Below are 25,250 nucleotides of genomic sequence, written 5' to 3'. Positions count from 1 at the left end.
GCACCAACAACATTTATTTTTTATGGTATTGCTTTGTGTTGAGTAGTATTTGGGAATAAATTATGATTTCCACAAAAACAACCTTAAAAGGAAATGACATCATTATATGTTTACTTTAAATCATCTTTTTGTAATGAAGCAATAAAATAAACCGTTTTATGTACAAACCTTTACTCAACTTTCTATTTTAGTTATACTGTACTAACAGTGGTTTCCTGACATAAATGACATCATTCTACAAAATGATATCTGCCTTCACCGCATAGTGATGTACTGATAGTGGTAAACTGATGTGTGGTCAAAACCAACATTTTTAAAGGGGACCAAACATGCATTTTGTAATTTTCTGCCATTTATATACAGTTTCAACTGCATATTTCTATGTTGAAGATGGTCAAAGTTCCTAACTTTACATCATAAGTAATAAATGAAAATAAGAAGTAAAATCCTACAATAACTGTTTGGTTTTGTCACCGTTCGAGCCACCAGAAGTCTGCAAGGCGCAGTTTTCTGAAGCTAACCAATCAGAACGGAGTGGGCTCAGTGCAGAGGCGCTTAAAGAGATAAAAGGTAAAACTGCCTGTTTCAGACAGAGATGAACTGAGGGACTGCAAAAAGGACTAGAATAAAAATAGATAAGGAGCCCCAGAATAAAAAATATAAACCAAGAAATGTGTATTATATGTCCACTTTGAAAGCTGGATTGTTCATATGGACTCTATTTTAAGGTTGTCATTATTTTAAATATTGTAGCGACAACTATACCTGAGTAAAAGAAAAAACGTTTTAAGAATCATTTTATGGCACTTTTCAAATAATGATTGAGATGGCACTGACCAATGGGCGGAGTATCTTGTAGAGGACGTCTTCTGGGATTGGCTGCAGTGAAGGAGTAAAAAGGAGCAGCTGACTTCCCCGACGCAGTCACTGAACTAGGACTAGACAACGCGATGTCTGACCTCAGAGAAGACTGAAAGACAAAACAAACACACAGATGCTTAAAACTTAAAAGGCAAATAGCAGCTTTTCATTGTCAGAGGTGATTGTGTGTTTACTTGAGCTGTTTGTAGTAAAATAATCTTCAAGTCAGCAAGCAATTTCATTTCATGTCTCATGAATTCTTTTTTTTAATGTGTCTCTGTTTTTATTATACAATCCACATTTAGCTTAAGCTTTCCTAAATAAAACATTAGCAGAAGCATGCAAACATTTAACTTGCTTCACCTAAATCGTGAAGATCATGAAAATGATTTAAAAACTACATGTTGAATTGAAGACCAGGATTTTGTGAAAATTCAATGTCGACCTCTGAAAATGGTTAAAAGACTATTTCCACCTCTGTATTCTTCAGTCTTTTTGACCCCCATGCCTGACCTAAGCATCTAGGAATTTTTAAAATGTATATTAAGATGTTTTCTAAACTAAAACGCGGTATACAAGTAGCGTAGCTCCTTTGAGGAATAGCTCAGTTTGAGTGTGCGGTTGAGAGAGAGAGAGGGAGAGAGTGTGTGTGAGAAGGTGAGGCTGTGATGATCAGAGTAGTAGATAGTATGAATTTAGAAGTATAGCTGCAAACAGCGTGTACTGTTTAGATTATTTGTCAGTGGGTACATACTACAACTCCTCAAGACCCAATTTAAGCTTCCGTGTCTTGTTCATCACCCAGCTGAAGTTAACGGGGTTAACACCGGTTTTAACTCCTGTTTATTCTGTGTCATTGTGTTAACGTTTGAGAGCTCACCATGTCATCCTATCACCAATATCTTTTTGACCTCTTCCACCCCAACAAACTGGGTTAAGAGACCAATTAAGAGCTTGGTCTAATTAGAGTAATAGGCTGCAGACCTTAAACACAGCAGGGCAGGAGTCACGTGAGCGAGTACAACTCAGAGCTATGTGTAGTAGTTGGCTTGTAAACTTGAATCATGTGCCTGCTGGAATCCCTTCTGCAGGCTGAGGATTGACACAGTGACCACTGTAACCTTTCTAACACATGTTTAAAATGTACCTTTGATTGTGATTGACAACTGGTGCTACCAAACTGGAAACAACTCAAAATAAACTGAAGATAGTGCAGATATTGCTGTATTTTATATATGTGAAAGGTAGTTTAAAAGAAAATATAAATAATTTCTCTGACTTAAAAAGTAGGTCAGCAAAACTGCCAGAGACAACATGGCACACTCGTAATCCAAAAAGAAAAAAACAGGTTCTGTAAAATGACAATCTGTCACAGATGCCACAGCGCTGACAGCAGATGCACCTCTGCTTCTGTCTTTGTTCGATGATACTGAATACCTGCAGCAGTCTGGCCTCTTTTCCACTTGCTCTCAGGAAGAACCACTAACAAGTCATGTACATTTGAATACTTTAAATAATTTCTGACCCACGCACACCTCTGAATTAGTTTCATTTACTCAGTAATCAATGGTGCTTTTGCTCTCACAATTGATAAGAGAATATATATGATTATGCAATTAAAGTACTAAGCTACACAAAAATGTTTTAAGAGATTTAAAAGATATTACAGATGTCGCCTCTCTGATCCCAATAGGCAGCATGGCTCTAACAGCGAAGGACTGGTCACCATTGGTCACTAGGTGAGATCTGGGAATAACCAGTCGAGCCCTATCCAATGATCTACTGTAAATGAACACCCAGGTGCATAGGGAGTCAATAAGTCAAATCAATACAGAACAGAGCAGGCAGCCAGTGTAAGTTGGCAAGTACAGGAGTAATATATTTGTATCTTTTAGTGCCAGTTAAGATCCGGGAAGCAGCGCTCTGTACTAGTAGGAGTCGGTAAAGTGAGCTCTGACTGATGCTGGTCCAGGAAGGAAAAAAATGCATGTATGAATATTATGTAGATCAGTGAGAAACAAGATTCACCAGTCTTTGTTTTTGTTCAATGAAGCACAACTGGTCAACATTTTTCATTTAAGCATCAAAAATTACTCCATATTTAATATCACTGAAGCAGGCAAACAGATTATCGGGACTGCTGGTGTAGTTGGATTGAAGAGGGTCATACAGTATAACTGTGTGTCATCCACAAATGTTCAAAAATTCTGGTTCGCAATGTGACCAAAAGTATTTGCACCCAAGCTCTGAGAGGCAGAACTCACAGGCAAAATTAACAAAAAAGTCTGAATCACAGCAGGGCTCTTTTCTGAGCCTCAGAGGTCACGTGCCATATCGAGCAAGTGCCAAGTAGCCATGTGGCAAGTAGATCATGAGATCAAATATCTTATTTAATTATATGGATTAACCAGTTGACAAAACAACAGCTGAAAGGCTCATATTTAGGGCTGTGAATTCTAACATTAAAACATAAAAAAAATATTCAACATACATGTCTTGTTAGCGCTCCAATGGTTATTAAAAACTCATGATATGATGTTGATAGATTTCCTGAGGAAATATATGGCTTTTTAATCTTTCTGTCTGTTTTCTTTTACCAAAGAGTATCCATCAATTGTGAAAAATGTCTCTACAGCTGCAGGTCTGCACATGGTTTCATCATCTTAACTCTAAAATGTCTTTAATTAAGTGTTTTTACCCTGTATTCATGTGGAGGTTTACCACTGCAGAATTAGGAGCTGCTAAAATTTCACAAAATCATTAATATAAATGGGCTAGTAATGATTGTCACTGTATGTAACATTACAGGGGAACTGTTTACAGTCATCAGCTTGAGCATCAAATCCTAGAATCCTCCGTCTACTTATTCTTAAAATTACATCTTAACGAAAGATACTGTTACAAGAGTAGCATAGCAGCTTTAGGGAATAGGGCAGTGTGTAATGTGTGTGCGTAGCAAGTGTGTGATTGAGCGAGAGCAGAGAGTGTGCAGCAGAGAAGTGATGGTGAATGCGAGCAGAGCAGAGGGAATGGATAGCTGCAAGTTTTCAATCTGGTAGTAAATGTACAGTATAGGCTACAGTGTCAGCTAATAAATGCTGCAGCCTCGCGAGACCAAGAAAAGTCCAATCTGACGTTTCCCCAACCGCTGGAAAAGTGAACGGGGTTAGCAGCAAAGTTAGCGATAATGGGTTGGCCTAAACCTCTCACCCTCGCCAGCCCGAAGCAGTCAACCTTGTTTCGTCTCCTTTCTGATACATTTCTGCATGAATAAGATTACCAACAGCCATTCAGACACTGTCATCTCACTTTTTTCATGGTATATGGTTTTACTGGAACTAGTGAATATAGAGGCTGACTTAAAGCGATGGTTTGGCGTAATTTTGACCTAGCATCATATGCACCATTACGTCTATCTAAACACCCCCTCACCCCTTTTTTTCATTTGGTCGCAAATTGGTGGAGTTAGAGCTATCAGCCGAAGGGCTCAGTACAGGCACTAATGGGACCAACATCCCGCACAGAGCACATCGAATGTGAAGATGAGTGGCTCAATGTCAAAGGTCACCCGTACCTATTTGAGCCTGAATACACGTTCGGTAGTAACCTCAACCAACGCCATGTCGTTCATGTCTTCTGCTGTACTCTCGCTTCTTGCTCCTTCTTCACTATTACTACTACTGGTCTTTTCTGGCAACAGATGTGCTCTGTGCGGGATCTCGTGCGACCACACGGTATTTCAGTGATTGCGCAAGATTTCGACAATGTTTACAGCTTTAGCAGTAGCCGCAGAGTAAAAGCCATCAGGGTTAGGGTTTAATAAACTGCTGGTGTACTTACAAACTTTCAAATGCATCGATTTATGAGTAAAGACCCTATTTGTACTACTGTAGAAGTTTGATAACAATCCAGGCATTATTAGTGGGGTCATTTACGAGATACACTTTTGGTCCCATTAGCGCCTGTACTAAGTCATTCGGCTGATGACTAACTCCACCAGTTTGCAACCAAATGAAAAAAAGGGGTGAGGGGCTGTTAAGATAGATGTAATGGTGCATATGACACTAGGTCAAAATTACGCCGAACCATCGCTTTAAGTCAGAGTATCTGTCTCTAATTTGATAGAAATCTGTTGAGCATCAACAGCTGATAAGAAACTCACCTGGCAGCCAGGTGCCGCAGGATCCCTCCCATAGCCTTGAAATGAAGCTCTCTCTGATTTACCTGGAAAAACAAAGAGTAGTTGTTATTTTTAATGAAACCTGGAAACTAATATGTTCTTAACTGACAATGAGTTGTATGCAGTTGCTCCAATTTGGTTTATTATCAGAATCACTGCAATGCAAAAGTTATGGAGAATCATTGTAACATTAGTACCAAACCATCACACTGTAAAACCACATCAACACTTTTACAGCCGATCGATCCCAGCAGTTGCTGAACGTGGAGACAGTTACAAGTTGCTTTTCCACATGCTGTACCTGACAATTTAGTGATTGAAGTCACCAGTCTTATAATCACAACTCTACTTCTCTAAAATCTAGTCTACGGCAGCCAGTATGATGTCTACATGATCACACGTTAAGAACAACTGTATGTATTGATATAATTTAACATGGATTTTTTTTTTTTAAGAAAAAAACTAAGAATTACACAACCAAGTCATAAGGTGCTGAATATTGAGCAGGACCTTAAGATGGTTTGAGTTGTATACTACTTTATGTTCACAATACAATTAAATTACTTTAAACAATGATCTAAACCAGTGTAAACTGTAATGAATGTTTCAAATTCTTATTACTACTAATACTTACTACTACATGTTGTAGTACACTGACATGCCTATAGATTTGTCAATTTTCTATTAACAGTTATACCGATGAACTCATATCAATGGAGCTCCATTAGGTCCTGTTACAATATGATACATATAAATAAATATATGAAATTATTGAACAGACATTTGGTAATTTAGACAAATGGGACTTTCATAGTTCTCACAACTGTAGCAGTGAGCTGTAACAGTTCTTTGCAGGGATAAAACCCTTAAAAGACAAAGACAAACCCTGAAAGACTGCAAAGTCACTTGTGTGTATGCAAAGCATATGTTTTTACTGATAGAGTAATAATTGTAAGCAAGAGTCTTTCTATCAGTGTCACTTCCAGTGTGCACACCTCAAGGTAAGGCTCCCTAGCAACCATCAGGGGAGAGATAAAACTTACAGCACACACAACACACATGAATCACACACATCACAATATCCACACTCAGCAGTTTCACTCTCCTGGAAAAACAAACAAACAAACAAACAAATGAGAGCTCCTTGGGGAGAATGATGAATAACTTTAACAGCATCATACATTATTTTTGTCAGACGTCCAAATATTATGAGCACAGACACAAGCGCTGGAACTAAATTCTGTTCACTCTGGGGAAACAGTGATTTTTTTTGTTTGTTTAAAACTTGCATAGCCTGGATCTTTTGTTACACAATGACTGATCTGAACATTGCTTTCACAAGCACAGGTGAACGGAGGCACATCTAAGAGAATTCGCTGGTGCTTATCTGAGCACTCCTGCAGGAGACGGTTGTACTGCATCTGTGCAGACTGTCTCCAGAGACTAAGAGAGCTGAGGAAATCAGGGAAAATGGTTTAACAGGCAAAGCTGCTTCTCTTGTAACAATGATGTGATACAGTTCTGAGCCATCGCTCTTGCAAAAAGAAATAGGATTAAGTTGTCGGTTACCACCGACATTTACTATCACGGGAGGATGATGAAACATCTCTTTTCACACAGAATTTTTATTTCTTTATTTTCAGTTACCTGTCTAAATGACTAACGGGGGTTTTAAGGAAATGCATTATCATTTCTAAAATGTCTTCTGAGGAAAAGCTCTGGTCAAGTTAACAGTAAAATATTTATTGGCAGCATGTGTTTTGTCACGCACACTGTGTCTGATGTGAATAATTGATGGTCAGTGTTGTAGTTTCAGGCCCCATCAGGGCAGACAGATATGTTTGTGAATACACGCTGTCAGTCCACGCTTAGACATGGAGAAGTAACCACACAGCTCCCCAGATACTTCAGAGCCAGGCAACAGAGAGTCTACTACGATGCTATGGATCCTCAGCTCAACCAACAGTGAAACATAAACTATATATATATACACACACATAAGGGATATACAGTATACAGTGTGAAAAAGAGACTTAATCAGCACCGATGTAGGTAAAACTGAAGACTTAAAATACACTAGTGTTGAAAAAGTAAAACTAAGGTGGTGATATTAAAACATGTCTATTGAAATGAGAATGAATTGATTCTGGAGGCAGAAATAACAAATCAACTCAAATTATAATTGAGGAACAGAAGCTAAAGGTAATGTAGTCAATTCAGTGTAGTCATTTCAGCCCTGCCCCCCTGCTCCCCCCCATACCTCCCATGACAAATCAATAGCAAGAGGAGAAGGATGCAGCAGCGCTCAGGGGACCCAAGGGGATTAACTTCAGTACCGTGCATAGAGGTCACAGATGAACAGGTCTCTTAGTTCGTTTAGACTGGCCGACCGAAGATGAAGTCACTGACCACTTATCTGGATACCTGACCTGTATTTCATCTCTGCTCTTGGACCTGTGATATCTAGTCCGCTGCCTTGATCAGTAACTCGTCTGATTTCCTCCATTTTCCTCTGCATACCAACTAGAAACTACCAGTAGGTGTTTTCCTCTCTTTAGCAGGTAGAACAAAGATTAGAGAAACAATCTGACAAAAATATGATCATCACTTTAGAGCTTCAATAACAGAGACACAGTTTAAATTCCTGTGCAGCTTCTTGAGGAATTTCTCTTCGTAAAATGGAGCAACAACTCAAAAACAAGCCTTGCTGATGAAAATTCACTAACATTTACAGTTTATAACTATGTGGCTGAATTGCAGTTTACATTTCAGTAGACTGCATATTTATGATGCTGAAGTAAAGTAGAACAAAGTGATATATGAAGTGTTAAATATTGCTGGGTTGGCCAGCTCCAAAGCCAGGAGCCTAAATTAGCTGAATAAAATGCACGCTTATCATGCAGTGACACAATCTCCTGTGTCACACACACATGCTGTGTGCTGTAACTCACTCTGAGGAAAACAGGCCACTCTACCAAAACTCTTTCCCAATAAATAAACAGAACACAATGTTACATTTGAGCTCCCTGAATGAACTACTCAAGTTTGAAACAAGATTTATCAATCAAAGACAGATGAGTTCTAATCCTGTTATTAAACGGGCTTTGTTTTCCCTTCCTGGACAAACCTGAGTGATCATAGCCTCACAAGTAGTAATATTGTTATTATTTCTTGAATAGGCACATTTTTTCTGCACAGGACTACATGGGACTAAGCATGTGATTTTGTGTGTGTGTGTGTGTGTGTGTGTGTGTGTGTGTGTGTGTGTGTGTGTGTGTGTGTTACAGGCCAACTAATGAGTCTAAAGAGCAGTGACTGATAGGAAGTGAAAGTAATTCTGTGCCTTAAAACAGCACAGATGCAAGAGATACTAAATGCAAAATGCAGTGAGTAAAGATGTTCTAATTACTGCCATCACCATCAATAATACAAATTTAAGTATACAGCCTGCCATGAATTCACTAATGCAATGAAAAATCTAGAATATAACTGAGGTGCGAAGGTGTGACAATGGCTGTTGAAGCATTTTACTGCGAAGGAGAATCTATACTGAACAAAATGTTTCCTTGCAGCCATGTTAACACGGGCAAAAAAGAAATACTGACAGCCCTGCTTTGCTTTATCAATATGTATTCAGTTACATTATTTGGTTTCAGTTATGTCCACAGTTACTGTTCCTCATCAGCTCTCAAGTCATTTCAGCGCGGTATTTTTGTTATTCTTAAACTGAGACTGTTTATCAGATGGACTAACTGCTCATTAACAGTTTATAACAGTCAAAACATCAAATCCTGCAGCCTTGTAACCGCTTAGAATTTGCCAACTGGATTCACATAATAAAAGTTGTGCAAAGAACGTCACGCTATGTCCCTAAATGCAACATCAATATAAAACACAAATGTCTTTGAATTCCTCACCATTTTTTCAACACAGTAGATAGATCTTATTAAAAGCCTGAAATACTCCAAGTCCACACATTGTAAAAACACTTCTGACAGCAGTCATAGCTTTGGGTGTTCTGTTCTCTACATCTGTACCAGCTTTGCACATTTAAGTATTATCTCCCACTGTAACTAGTAGAAATGCACTGAGTAGGTCGAACTGGATGTTGAGTACCTTTGAACAGCTATCATGATAATTCAACTGATTTTAAAGGTATTCAAGAATTGCTGTAACTCAAAGACTTTCACATACTTGTTGTGAAGGCACTCCAGTCGGGATTTAACTGTAGGTTAGCTTGTCATTATGAAGCAGGATATCCTTAATAAATTGCCAGTATCTGCTATAGTACTGTCACAGTTTGCAGCAATGATGAGCTGTGCCCATGTCTCTACTAAATATAGCACTTTGTATTAAAGTTCAACTATTGTTTCGCCAGACCCCAGAATCTTTGCTTTCAGTCTCTTTGTTGTTATTTTCCACGCTCGAAGCTACTGTCATGTGTCTTTTATCAGGAGTAGCTTGTTTCCACCCTTTCTGCCATACAGTCCAAACTTTACAAGTGTTACACTGATATCTTGTTCTTCTGGCAAGGTCTCCCATTGCAGCCAAGAAAGAGCATAGTTTTGTCAGTATTCATTTAGGTTATTGGTCTCCTTTACACGGTTGGCCATTACATACTCAGCGACAATCCATAAAATGGGAGTTAGGCATTTTACTGAAGCAGACTTTAAATTCCTTATTTTAAAACATAAGGGCTGTTTCTTTTCTACTTTCTTTACCCAGCTGTTCCTGCTATTACATGATTTAAACCAGCAACCTTACAGATAAAAGCTTGATTCTTGGACTGCTCTTAACTGTATTGTATTTTTATTATTGTATTGAATTTCAGACCGCTTCAGTGATCATCTTCTCAACAACACTGTGTAATCAACACACTTTGCTGATAGGTTCAACTAAGTAATAGCATCGTTTTACTCAATTAAAATATACAAAACAACCCACACACCCATCCACCAAACACCCAAAAAGCACTGGTACACTTTGGAAATATCATCCCTCTAAAAAAAATAACTGTCGTGAACTAATTGGGTAAATTAGTTAAAAAGCAACATTTGTTTAGCTAACTAACAAGTAAGATATGAATCAGGGAGGTCACTCTATTTCTTTAGTCTATTAGACAGGGTACACAACATATTTTTTAATTGTTAAAAATATTTCATTGAATTAACCAAATTATTTGATCAATTTGCAAAAGTGACTAAAACTAAAACTTTTTTTTTTTAATTGACTAAAACTGTCTAACCCGACACACTGACTTTACTTAGACATTGAGTGGAGGGGCAAATGAACAACATCAGGTGATGAAATCCTACAAAAGGGAAAGGCAAGCCGGGCAGTCGTTGATAGTGAGCCTCCTTATTGATCAAAGGGCTGCAGTACAGCACAGTGTGGCTCTGTGTTGAGCCCCTTATTTTGATAATGTGAGAGGTAGTGACCTAAGTGTCTCTGGGGATCAATTCAAAAACCCTTGCCACAAAAACAGCCAATTAGTGAGCGTGCTTCACTGCCTCTCAGATGCATTCCAAGGGCCTTTTTTTTCTTGTCCAGAAAACAAGTCCATTTTCCTTGCTCCGAGGAAAGCCAAGACCGTGAAAACAAACACATAATACAGGATGAGGAAATGTTGTTAATGCAGAAACCAAATGAAGTTATCACACGCCAGCTCACTTGGAGCACACATGTGTTTGCTGTTGGTGTCTTTGTGTCCATGCTCATATTCCCATGTGATGACTTCCATGGCACAAAACCACAAAACACTCCTATCAAGTTAATAGACCATTTCTAAATGTTGGACCCATGGCAGGACAAAATCACGGCATAAACAACGTTTTTATGAACTTTTATGAAGATCTAAATACTGTTTGTTTATTTTGATTTCCAAGAAAAGGAGTAAAGCATAAAAACCTGATTCTGCGACATTATATGAATACGAAAATAACTGTAGTCTGTAGTGAGTTCTGGCCTCTCTGGGTGCCTTTGAATCTAAGTTAATCAGGCTTTGTGGTTCCTTATATGTTCTACTGGCAACAAGAGACGAGATAAGGACAAATCCGGATATAGTATTCGAAAAGGCAAAAATGGTAGGTTTTTACAAATATTTATTTCGTACAAATATTTAAAAAATGATATGCTTTTTTTTTTTTGGGGGGGGGGGGGGGGTCAAGTCAAATAACAGCATACGGGTCTGGACTTGTAGCGTAGCAAGGCTACATCGCTGTCTCTGTCTCTCAGCGCCGCTCTGCTGTCTGTCTCTGTGTCACGGGTGTATAAATAGCTGCAGGTCTGTGTGTCTGGCAGAGCTGAGCCCTTTGGCTGAGCGGTCAGTGCAGTCGTCCATGCTCTAGTAGACTGTATGGGGACCCTCCCTAATTACTACAGTTTATTGAATAACACATATTTCAACACTTTAATATCCTAAAATTAGAAGTGTGATAAAAACATAAAAATGATTGTTACACCTGTTTCCACTACCATTCAAATATAAATGCAAACAATTTTGTTGCCTTAAAAAATATAAATACTGGGCTCTCTTAAATCCCTAATATCTTTTAAAATGCCTCTTTTTGTTGCTCTCTGTTTGATGCTTCCACCAGGTTCTATTTGACAGTAAATAAAAGCTGGCTGGGTTACAGGTTAGGAAACAGGGAGGGGAGGAAGAGTACCAAATCAGCTTCCTCCCTGGCTGAGAGGAAGATTATGTGCAGCCTAGCATCAGCAACAACAGTAGGACGCTAGCAGAAAACACGGTAGAGCCACAAAACACTCAGGAAACATGTCTCCCTTGCCCTGAGCTCAACATCAATTTCTGCATACAGCCTTGTCAGCAGTGGCATTATTCAAAACAGCAAGAGCAAATGTTAATGAGTCCTTATTTGCATATTTATTTTTTTCTTTGTTGAAATGTCACTGATTATAACGTACTATGATGATAAATGCATCTGCTCATGCAGCCTGATGTGTAATTAGCCATTAGGTGGAATGAATAGATCAATTAAAGGAGAGGGACTGGGATTAAGAGAAATCAAACCAGGAGGGATGCAGGAATGAGAAACAAAATAGCACATTAGGCTTGGGGAAATAAAAGCTTAATGCCATGGCTTCTAGATTAGGCCAGAAATCCAGAAATGGTTGCTAATCAACGAAATGTGTCTAAATTCTCAGCAAGATCAAAGATATCCCTCCCCTCATTTTACTGCATTTTTTAAATCAGGAGCTGCTGCCCTTCGCACTAGCAAAACAGTTTATTTTCTACTTAAAATCCATCTCTGTGTGAGCGAAGAGATGTGGATTTCCTGATTGTATTTATCCCCTCCTGGGATAATCAGGTGCCAACGCTCGGTGTATTTGAATTTTTTCAAACTGGGTAAAAAGGAAAAAGGGGAGGTGGAAAGGGGAAAATGTTTTCGCTTGGCCTTTGCCTTTTTTCCAAGCCCAACTATTCTCCTGCCAGTGCTTGTAATTCACAAATGAGGAAAAAAATGCATTACTGCGGACCAGATGGGAACATTCCACATGACCAAACCAATCAATCACCTTGGTGGGACGCAGGTGTGACACAGCCGTGCAGCAACACACCATTTCACAGTCTATCAGGCACAAACACATGGTCACCAATCAATGGCACCCTGAGGACCCATGAGGAGGGGTGCTTCTCCGCAGCCTCACTGGTTCATGGCTGATGACTTCATAATCACACATCCATTCTCTCAGAGGAGAGAGGCGATGAGCTCCCTAATAACATCTCCCACCATGTGAACACCAACACTGTAATGGAAGCTGCTTCGACAGGGACACTAACATGTTCCTCTGCATGACACATTCATATATGAGCTCCCCGTCAGGGTGAGAGAGGGCCGTCCTGGGAAACAAGAACACATTTAACAAGCTGAAGAAATGTGCCCCAGTTGGATATTTGAATTAAGACAATGTGAAACATCAAAGTATGTGTCAATGTTTGGTATTAGATGCCAAACAACTGTTGAACAGTGAAACAACAGAGAGCCGAGGTGAAGGACAAGGAAGGATACACACATGGGTTAGGAATGCTGATCCAGCTCCAAGCACTGTGGGCATATTTCCTTACACAGAAAACCCCTGCAAACCCTGAGCAGTCTTCAGTTTAAGAACACAAGCTTGCATTAAATAAAACAAAAACCCAGCCTGAAGGGCGTACATCTTTTGATGAGCGCTCTCCGTGTGTATGGCATTATAGGCAAAAACTATAGCAGTCCTTCAATGAGTTTTGTTGATTTAAAAAAAATTATTTTAAGTTACCCGTCCCACCCCCATGTTCCTGGCAATAAAGAAAAAGTTCCATGGAGAATGATTCTCTCCACACTTCCCACACTTCACACTCTCGGGGTTCTGCCAGCGCAGGAGAAAATGTCAGGCATTGTGGCAAGTTGGAGTAAAGGCGAAACAAATGTTTGCATTTTATCAGCCAGTCACAATCCACTACAGTCCAACAAGAGAGTGGTGTAGCATTATCTAGTGTTTTGTTTGCCAGCACACCCAGCATGGACACAGGACGCCTGGGCAAGCAGTTGTGACTGTGGAAACAAGACTAGTTCAAAGCCTTGAATATGGCTGGACCGTTTATGAAAGGCTAGAGGGTTTTCAATCTGAAACGGATACTGGAAGTGGTAGCAATTCATCATTTAGTCACGTGGCATTCGGCGAACCAATGGTGTAACTTCATCACTCAGTCAGTCATGAACTTTCGAATTTATATGCCTGGCACATGGGTGTATAAAGAAAACTGGATACAGATTCAAAGGTGGAGCCCCGTTCATGCCTATAAAAGTAGCTCAACGGCACATAAATACAAAATACTAACTTGAATGGGGTAAAACAGTTGTCGACGTGAATGACATGAATGGATCAAATTCTGATAGTAAAACAAAGCATACACCATTTTACAGCCATGATTGTGTGTGGGAAACATGCTTTTTGGGCCTGTTTCTGAACTGGAAGTTGTAATTCCACAGTTTGGCCACTAGGTCAACATGTACTGTTTCCGTCAAAATATGTTGGCTACGGAGGTCATGAACAGTGAGTCAGGATTGCTTAGTTCATCTCAACAAGGACTCAACCTATGATGTATTTTAAAATTAGCTGTTTTAAGTGAGGAAAACTTTATAATGTTCACCTAAAACCTGGCAATGTTCTAGTGACTGATGTGCAGGAATCAGGTCAATTTCATGCGACAGAGTAGAAGGTAACACATTCACTTGGTCTTTCCTGTGGTGCCGGGAATCATTACACACGAAGATCCACTTCCAAAGCAAAAAAGTCAATTCGCACACACACTTATCACCTCTGCACTGATTTATTAAAAAGCATCAATGTCTTGATCAGAAGGACCTTTCTCAAAAGAGATGTGTTGAGAAAGGCTCAGACAGATGTCTTGAGAAAGGTCCTTGTGACACTTTTTAATAAATCAGTGCAGAGGTGATAAGTGTGTGCAGGAATTGGCAATTTCATGCATTTTCCATTTTGTAGTGGTAGAGTAAACCACCAAGCAGAGAGAGCAGACCCCTACTTTCTTAATCCATACACTAAGTTTAGGTCCAACACAACCATCTCACATCTCCATATATTACACATTTTCATAATCAAACATGCTCTTCTTTCCTCACTATTTAAAAAAACCTCATACAATGTCTTGCCTGGGAAAGAATGGGCACATAATGGGTTAATCAATATATCTGGGAACCATTCATGTTCCACATCTACTCAACCCCAGTAACTTTTATTTAATAATTAAAAGTAAGTTTGTATTCATACATCTCTTCCACTTCAATACCTTGGGTTGGTGGGTGGTGTGATTTCTGAAATGATCATTTTCTGCATCACAGTTTTTTTCAATTACACAAAAACCAACACATTTTTTCTTGAGAAGGATATGAATGCCCAAATGACACATTAGATTATGAGCAGTGAACTATTTTTTCAAGTTGGTCTCATTTAGATACAATTGTAGCTTAGCTCTAATGCTCTCAAGACAACATAGTAAATCTAAAAAGTAGCAGAAAAAGTAAAAAAACAAAAAAAAAAAACTGTGTATATATCAGTTAAACATATGTTTGCTATATGTGGAACGCGTGTCTGGAAAATGTGTCGAGCCATCCAATTCAACACTGAGTTGCATACAGAACAAGGTTTGTATACTTTATACAGTTCTTGATCTGGCACAGTTACAATAAATAAAGGTTTCTGTATTGTAGAGCAGCCACTAGATAAAAAGACTCCATGGTCACTGGCTTGTTTTGGTGTATATCAAAGCTACACAATAAGATGTTTAATACTGTTGGCAATGGAAACACCACGTACTGAAGTCAGGAGACTTTAATTGTTCCACTAACAGTAATTCTTCTGAATGAATCATTTCCTTTTTAGCTTTGCACTTGTATTCAATAATCTCTAACATTCTTCTTGGCATCTGCTGCAGGCAGCGTGAGGCGAGAGAAATTACAGAATGGGGGAAGGGGAGGAGAGAGAAAGGAAGACAGATATCTGTGATAAACAAGAAGGTCAGCAAGCACACTGGATCTTAGTGATAGAATTTGGTTTTATCAAAATGTCTATTTAACCACTATTTAAAAACTGTATTTTAACCAGAAAAAAGTATTTTAAAGACAACACTTGACTCTTTTTGTTGTGCAAACATCTTCTGACACATGTAAGCAATTATGCAAAAGTATCCTTGGCTTATACCAAACAAAATGTCTGTGCCACTTTAACATACAAGCTTTCTCTCATATAAAATGCAGTGAAGTGACTGAAATGGTCTACATGGCACCTTTGCACTGATTATAAATACAATTGTGGCACTCTGACCCCTGCAGCTGCTTCCTCAAGCCTTGTTATGTCATCATACCTTGGTCGTACCCCAGCTCTTCTTTCCTCTTTAGAGAGACAGCCCTTTAGGCCTACTGAGACTACAGCTGATCCTATGCAGCTGGGCAGCCATGCCAGCCGCATGCTGGGAACCAGGGCCTAAGGAAAGCATGGCAGGGGCTGGGTCTGGCCAAGATGAGCTGAGAGAAGCATGGGGGGGCGGGGAGGGCTAAGGTGGGGAGAAGTGGGCGGCATGGAGATGGAGAAAAAGGATTTGCACCCTTTCAGCTCGTCTTCAGCTCTTCATGCTCCACTGACCGCAGTAATAGATAAGCACACCCTGCAGCTCTGCATAATGACCGGCTACATCCGATAAACTGTAGTGCACAACATCTCATCTTCCCTTCCCTGCTCTTAGTGCTGGGTGGTATGACCAAAAATGTATATCGCGGTATTTTTCAAAATTCTAACGGTTTCACGGTATATGGCGTTTTTTGTTTTTTTTAATGCATAATCAGGTGTTCACAACATCTTCTACTGGTGGAGAGAGAAACTAGTAATCTACTGCAGTAGATTGACTTAGGATGGACTATCTGTCATGATGAGTGAATATTGTAGAATTCCACACTAGTAGTAATATCATAGCTGCCAACACTCCCATTTTTCCCAGGTTTCTCCCATATTTTAGACTCATCTCCCGCGGCTCTCTTTTCTCCCGGGAATCTCCCGTAATCTACAGCCCCAACTTTGTTTGTTAATGATAATAAGAAGAGCACAATAACAAAGATTTTATTTTGAAAGCTTAGACCAGAAGCCACCACAGCTATATATATTTTGCAGTTATCACTTCTGATAGTGATTCCTGCAAAAACAAACATGAGTTAAATTGTCTTTAGTAGTATGTGTACAGTATGTGTGTGTGTATGTATGAGTGGGGAGAGGGAGAAGCACCGGCAACACCTGTGACCCACACCGAAGTGGAAACTGAGCGCACACTTGAACAGCACCTGGCCACAATCACAGCCAGGGTCTGAGGAGGGTCTCCCAAGGGAATCAGCATTAGCACATGACACCTGCCCCACTAAAAACACACCGGGGATGACAGTGTGACGTTGGCACTTCAGAAAAAGCATTCAAGGCCAATCACAAATGAAAATAGTGAAATAGTTTTTGTATCTTTAAACTGTAATATCAGTGAAATAACCTCACAAGAGGAAAGGAAAAACGCAACTGAAAATTTCACCTGAAAAATAAGAATATATAGCTATATATATATATAATAGCTTTAATATGTAAATAACAAAATAATAATAGTCTATCATTACTTTCTGTATAATAAACATGTAATCTTAAAAAGGATTTAATGCAGGGATAGTCTCCACTGTCAGCCATGAGTGACAGGCACCTGCACATTGAAATTCAGCTGCTGCCTGCAGTGGGAGGATGCTGGCGATGATGTACACAGGTCTGTCAGACAAAATCTACACACACTCACACTCAGGTAGTAACATTAAGGTCACACGTTGGAACAGGATGCATGTGGTTGTCTGCGTGTGTCGATGACAGAATTAAGCTGATTAGTTTTTATGCAAAGCCAAAGCTGTACGTGTAATATGTATGATGCACACCGGAGAAACGTGAGTATGAAATTTACAATTCAGCAGTGACCTCACACTCTAAGGCACATGGCCGGAAAGAACTGATGCAAAATCAGTCATCAACACAGTTACACAATGAGAGCCAACGTGAAACCTAACTTTGTTTTAATACAAATCTAAAGGGAAACATTACCTGCTTATATTTTTTAAACAAATAAAAATGTTTTTAAAGGGTATACAGAGGTACTGAGTAATGTACAAGCAATTATGCTTCATCTCAATAATCACAGGCATAATAATGCATGATGCAGACAGGAGAGTGGTTTAAGCTCTTGGTGAGGACTTGAATAATGTATGTTGGTATTTATACGTGATGGGACAGAGACAGCAAAACCAACACAGATTGGGTGGGTGGGGGGGGGGGTGCTCTACATTAGACGCCTACAACGCAGATTTTGTTCCTACAGTTAAATGTCAGATTTCACCTGTTGGCATCACATACATGATCAGGCTGTTTCATGTTTTAATTATATAATATTAAATGAACACACTTTTTTTTTTTTTTTTTTTAAATGGACAATCGTTGTTGTTTTAATTTTTTTTTTTTTATGTTTTCCCCTGCTGCAAAGGGAACGAGCACTTCAATTTCATTGTACTGTCGTGCAATGACAATACAGGTATTCAATTCAATTCAATTATAAACCCCCCAGAGTTTCCATGTTTACATTTTTACTATGTATACAGAGTGCTTCTGGGTAACACAGATACTTACAGAACTGGCTTTACACGCATGTCTCATTACTAGATCAGAGACTACCGCCGTGCAATCACTGTGTTTACATTCTTTCATTCATACAATGTAGCGATCGTGGTGAATGGAGGGTTTACAGTGTAACATGTATGTCTAAAGATGACAAAGTCTGTCTTCACTCTCAATAATGTCCAAGGACATCAGTTACATTTTTGAGGAGACCCACATCAGCTACGTTGTACCTCTAAGCAGGTAAGGTGTAACTCCTTAATATACAAGCACTGTATAAATCCAGTTTAAGCCTCAGTTCCATTCTTAACACGAAGATAAATCACCTAATTTCCATTTTTGAGTTGTCCAATGAAGGTTAGATTACTACACAGAGGGTATGCCTATAATCAAAGATGGAATTGAAACATATATGCATTAACATTTAATTTTAGACTTAACAATAAATGAAACAGTAACAGTCAGGAGTCATTTCTTATCATTTCTTATCTCAATTATACCTCTGTAAGGTAATATCTGCTAACTTTCTTTATTCTAATGAAGGGCCATATATTATGACCGATGACTGCTGTGACGAGCTTCATCAACTCAAATTAGCACAAGAGCTATAAAATATCATCTGAGGTCAATCAAAAAGCTTTTACACTCAGTGAAAAACAAGATCAGTCCATTAAGTAAATAATGACAAAAAGCAAACATTAAGCAGCGTATACACACAAATAAACACATCCAATCACAAATTCACGTGAAAAGAGGGAGCAGTGTGCAGCTCTTTCAGTTGTAGCTCATCGCCTGTGGTAATTGCCCAGATTGCTTGAAATCAACCTCCCCCACTGACTTCCCCTCATTTAGCTGACACAAGAAAAAATCTCAGCAGGTAATTAGATCTAACCATTCCTTGTGAGGGCTATGAACTGTTGGCTATCCCTGTGGCTAAACAATTAGAGCAAAGCAAAGAGAGCCCTCCACTACGAGACCCGCAGAAGACCTCAAGTCAAGCATTTCTACATACAGAGCAGGAAGTGAGGTTCAGTGACCTCATCAGCTGCGGATGACCATGAGAGTGTCAGTAATAACAAATATGTACCTTTTTTTACATTCATTTATTATTTTGTGATGGAGTCTAATCCGATCATGGTTTCAAGTAATTAGCGAACATTTTGTCATTAGGAGCAATAAAATGACAATTTTGAGTTGCTGGCTAATCTGTAATGTCTACAGGCTAAAACATCAGTAAAAACCTGAAACCTATCTGTATGCACACGTACATGTACTCCTTTGTAAAATAGTGCTTTTGAAGTGTTCAGAGGGAAGAGTGGCGCAAAGAATATATGACTGCATGAGTGCAAGTAGCAAAGTGTTTTTGTAGCTATGTGTGAGCAGACTTATATACACCAGGGTATGATAATATATCTTATGCTGAAAGCTGCATTCATCACACGGTCACATTTTTCCATCCATCGTAATTCAGTGTTCAGCAGATGTGCAGTACATCTGGGTGACAATCAATACTAGAGGTGAGACAAGTTCAGCCATAGGAAACTACAACTGTATAACTGCTAATCTCCTCAAATGATATGTCAGTAGACTCTACGACTGCAGCCTCTTGGAGTGCATGTGATGAGATGAGTTGAGTCAGAGGGATTCACATGGCTCAGACTGAAAAAGTTTGTCTATAGTGTTGTGAGCACGAACAATGTGGCTGCCACCTGTCAGGCAGCATGCAGCGGGTGACGTGCAGGTTAGTAAGAGGATTGCAGCACAAGAGGGTGGGGCTTAAATGCACGTGAGGTCCGGAGCAGCTGATCCATTGTCTGTAATAACATGGGAGTCGCCCCCCTGGGGAAAACATTGTCATCGTTAAGCAGTCAGTGGCTCTCCGGCATTCATCCAGACTCCCATTCTTCAGCGTCAAACACATACACTCGTCCTTTGAGAGCGTAGCAAAAGTTCAGTGGAAACAGTCTACTCCATCTCTGTTTTTAAATCAATTATTAGAGGCATGGTTTGTGTTACTGAGCAAAGAAAATGTGGCTTATGTTTACATAATAAAAACCTGTAAATCAGCTAACTACTCAGTTGTTATAACTGCAAGTTATGAGTAAAAAAAGGACTTCTAACAATACCGCAATATGTTATTCACATGTAGTGATTTACCAAATATATAAATAAAACAGAACAAACCGTCCTCTCCAACCATCTAATACCTACCATGACTGTATAATCTTTGTTTATAAACGCCAAATAACTCACTCCTTGAAATCCACAAAACCAATAGCTGGCCTTTTCTAATCAAAATGTATCTTAACAGTTAAATATTTACACTATAGCTACATACAAACTGACATGATTAATGCTTTTCAATATCACGCAGCGTAAAAGGGATTACTGGTCACAGTCACGCCGTTCATGTTTATTAATGCATATGAGAATAGACTGCACCTCAAATCACATAGAATTAGTTGTGCATTAGCACAAAACTACACAGAGTATGCATTTTTTCCAGTGTTTTTATAAACGGGTACAGTTACATCTGTTATTCCAGTTGTTGAGCAGTGGCCCTCATAGGAATGTTTTAGCAGCACAGACGTCCAGACATTAATATGTTTACATTTCTGAGGGTGAGCTGGAGGTTAAACAACAACTTCATTCTGAAGTAGAAACTATAAACTATAAATGTATGTGAATGAGATAACTACATTTAAAAAGCTCATAAAGTTGTTTTTTACTTGTTCATGATGTGAATCAGTCCATGTCAGTTCTTATTGCACCATATTCTGAGCACATGCGGATCAACATATGCTAATCATAATGTACAAAGTAATAACACAATAAAATATGAAATTAGTTACTGGTTGCCTTTGGTTTCTTTGATCTGCATTATTACTATTTTGACATTTGGTGGACACATGCTGAAGGCAGCTGCTGCTTACTCTCCACAGTGTTGCAGTTGAATGATCTCTGGTATCAACATGGAGTGGTTTATTTTTCTAATTGAATTCTTAAGAATCAATTTAACGTCTTGACCTTTTTTTACCAGACTACCAGGTTGACTTTGTCCACTATGTTCAAACTCTAAACAACCTTAAATGAAAATAAATCAGATCCTGATGAAAATAGTCGTATGACTGCCTGCTGAGTTGCTGAGAGGAGAAGGATTATTTGATGAACAGGAGAGATTTTTCAGATGGAAATATCACCTCCCTTACCTTGCAAGGCAGCTGGATTCACAAAGCCACAAGATCACAAGATCATGCAAGAATCCATCTTGTCAGGCTTCAAGTCGTGCGCTTGTGTCCTAACCACCGGTGCTTTGGACCAATCAGCATCCTGTTAGGATTCTCACCTGATCTTGTGATCTCACAAATCGGACTGCTTCGCAATGTTAGATGGTGACAGATGGTTTATCCAATCACCTGCCAAGTATTTTTTGAGAGTGAATGTCCTTTTCCAAACAGTTTCCAAGGACAACTTCTCAGATGGTTCTGTGTAACAAACCATCTGGCATGTCATGTTATCACCTCCCAACTCCAGTCAGCAAAAGAAAAGATTTTAGTCAGTATTTTTCCAAGAGGAAATTTCTTAATAGTGCAGCATTTTTATACAAAGCAGGTTTTAGATCTACTGTGATAAACATATCCATGTAAACATGGAAAGTACTGTATGTCATTAGGGTTATGAATTGGGCACTTCCCATCAGGAACAATACATTGAATCAGAGGCAGGAAACATTTAGAGTTCCTAAGGACGCTGACACACCGAGCTGACCGTTGACTAGCTTTATTTTGTTGACCATCTTGAAGCCGATTATAACACAAAGTTTGCTTTAGACGGATATGTATCCTTATCGGTACCATTCTGTCCAACTTAGTGGTGGAGGACGTCAGTGAGATAAAGCTTTTTTAACTTCTTTTACCCATCTTGTCTTTAATTTTAGCATCTGTCTTGTTTTTCTTTTTCCATAAGCCAACAATCATTTTATCCTCCTTGGAGATGATTGTGAAGTAAACAATTACAGCATTCATGTTACACAGTGATCTAGTTTTGTTATCCACACAGTGCTTTACTGGTCTGAACGCTGCCTTAGTCTAACCGTTTTCCCAACATCTCACCTAAGAATTTCATACACTCAATGAAAGACTGATTATTTGGTCAACTCAGAAGTTCAGGAACACGAAAAAATCCTTGAAGTCAGGCAGCACTTCAAAAAAATAAAAATGAAACACCAACAGCATCAGCAGATGGAAATTTAAGGGAACCTGAACTTAAATTGTTGAGTGACTGGTCCTCCGTTTTTTCCACTTCTTACTGTTACAATAGCGTGTTAGTCATTAGGTAGAGCCGTACTGTTTTCTGAGAAAACACTTTCACATTTGTAAAAGCTTTATTTAATTTGTGACAAAATAACAAAGGGAAAGCTTTTACCTATTAGGGCAGATTTCACTTTTCTTTTTTTTTCATATGTAGACAACATTAGACCAGGTCCAGAAATAAAGCCACTATACCTAAATCTGGACTGGATTATCTCAAAGAGGCCGAAATCTAAAGCACAGTTTCAGATTTGTGAAAGCTTTATTCTAGTTATGAAAATGCAATAAAGGCAGATTTCACAGTTTTTTCATCTATTCCTGCATGGTCTAAAGTTTATACATATGAAAAAAAACAGTGAAATCTGCCTTTACTGTATTTTCACAAATAGAATAAAGCTTTTACAATTCTGAAACTGTGCTTAAAAGAGACTTTGGCCTCTCGATAAAACTTATAAACAGCATATAAATAAAATTATTCTCTCAAGTCCTGGCTATCAGTCCCTCAATTAAAAACTACAGAAAGTGTACATATTTTAGTACTATACTTTCTGGTAGAATATATCATTTTGACCACTTTCACTATTTCCTGGATTTTATATCACCATGGTACCTAAATATATATAGAAATACAGGAAATGGAATTCAAATCGAAAACATTTCTATGGCAGAGGACCCCCCAGACCCTTTGTTTTGTGCCCCTCGACTTCTCAAACCAAAGTTATACCTTTGCCTAAAATCACGACTGTATATTTCACTGTGTGGTTTTTCTATCTTGTTTATTGATGAGAAATAAAACCTGCAGACACGATTTAATGGGGATGCTGAAAATTCCATAAATCCATGTAAATCCCAGATATTATTGTGAAAAAAACAATTTAATAAGACCATACTCATCTTGCATTCCCAGCCCGAGATAAGCATAGGCAATTCCAAGTTTACAATCATTCTGTCTAAATCAGACATATCACTCCAGCTGATCACATTAATATTCTGCAGCTTGTGCACATAATTACAGACGCAGTCGAAACGGGGAATAGATACTCTGTATGTATGGAACAGTCATGTGATCAATTACAAGGATAACATTTTGTTTCAATTCAGCAGCAACCATTTGTGAACTAATCACTTTGTTTGGAAACCAGTCTCCAGGGCTATTACATAATGAGCTAAGATGTAGTTAGTCATAAAACTGTCGAGTGGTTACACATCACATCGATGCCAGGCCAAAGTGCTGGATTACACACAGCTTTTCATTTTTATAATGGATCGACATATCATAAGTCAATAATACAGTGTGTGTTTGAAAAGGGTATATTTCATAGTGATTATATATGTTATATTTTTATCTTTACCTAAAAAGGTTGTTCGATTTGCCAGCCATAAATCAAAAAACTGCATGGTGATTCAATCAAGGGAGCAATGATTCAACTTGGGCAACAACAAAAAGATTATTTTCATTACAGATTAATATGTTGATTATTTTCTTGATTATGTCAGACAATGGTAAAAAAAATCTAGATCATGGTTTCTCAAAGCTCCAAATTAAGTCGTTAAAATTGTTTTATCTCAATCAAAAGTCCATAACCCTGCAAGACAAAGAAACCAGTAAATATTCACATTTAAACATCTGAAACAAAAGACTTTTTCTTTTTTTCTTTTTTTTAAATGACTCAAAACAGATGATGATTAATTTTCTGTTGATAGAATAATTGATTGCAGCTCTATATTTGACAAACCCAAAAAATAGACAATAAATTCAAAATTTTTGATACATCTGCGAGATGATCTTTGATTCAACTGTGTGTTTAACCCTCCACCCTGCTGCCAGCGTAAGTTGCTGAGGGTGGTTGTGACGGTTAGGAGACAGCTTCTTATGATGGAAAGCTATACTGATGGCGTGACTTCTAGCCTGGGGGAGGGTCATCACAGGAGGAGGAAAAGGAAGATACAGAAAGGGGAGGGGGATTAAAGGAGGAAATAAAGACAGCAGGAGATGGAAAAAATAGGCCTGTAGCCTGGCAGTGCTGCTACCTCCAGATGCCTTAACCTCAATCAGGCAATTTTTTTTACAGGATGTCTTTCCACGACCAAAGGGCATGTAAGGAGTGAGTTGAAGAGAATCACTTACTTACCCATTATGTTCGAGTTCACAAAAGGTGTTGGGGACAATCCTTCATGGGACACTAATCGACTGTCACTCAAATGATCGCCGTAATGAGGGCTGTCTGCAAAACCCTGGGGGAAGAGATCAGAATATTAAGCATGTTATTGGGCAACTTCACAGATTGAGTGTTCTGGCGTACTACTAACGAGGAGGGAAAGAGCAAAACTGGTCAGTTATGCAAATAAACCGTCCACTCTCTTGTGCATGGGGGAAAAAATGAGAAAGGATGAAAAGAAAAGCTGATGCGGTTTGCATTCTTTTTCCTCATTAAACATCAGTCATGAGTTGTTGATGTGAAAACTACTCCCTTTATATGTCTTTTTATTTCTTTCATCCATCATATCCTCAAACAAACCTGAGTGTCTTTAATCCACTTGACTTAACTCAGTAACATCAAATGTTTCATCCTTTGCATGTTAAAAGAAAACAATATTTTTATACCTTCATGAGGCTGCTTTTAGGTCAAATTTTACAACTGCTGTATAAGTACTAAAATGCTTATTGACAATAAGTTGTCATTTGTTGCAAAACTCAC

General features: G+C 38.7%; 1 protein-coding gene across 1 annotated transcript in view; it reads right to left on the bottom strand.

The window, feature by feature from the left end:
- Positions 1-25,250, bottom strand: part of tcf12 (transcription factor 12) — a 78,681-nt gene that overhangs the window by 35,529 nt on the left and 17,902 nt on the right. Inside the window, exons 5-7 of the mRNA XM_053336414.1 lie at positions 24,684-24,786; positions 5,024-5,085; positions 838-970 (exon numbers count right to left, since the gene is read on the bottom strand). Coding sequence (XP_053192389.1) covers positions 838-970; positions 5,024-5,085; positions 24,684-24,786 — 298 coding nt within the window. The remainder of the gene's footprint in view (positions 1-837; positions 971-5,023; positions 5,086-24,683; positions 24,787-25,250) is intronic.

This window comes from Scomber japonicus, chromosome 1 (assembly GCF_027409825.1).
Source record: "Scomber japonicus isolate fScoJap1 chromosome 1, fScoJap1.pri, whole genome shotgun sequence".
Lineage (NCBI taxonomy): Eukaryota > Metazoa > Chordata > Actinopteri > Scombriformes > Scombridae > Scomber > Scomber japonicus.
Note: the sequence above shows the minus strand (reverse complement) of the source record. Positions and strands in the feature narration are given on the sequence as shown.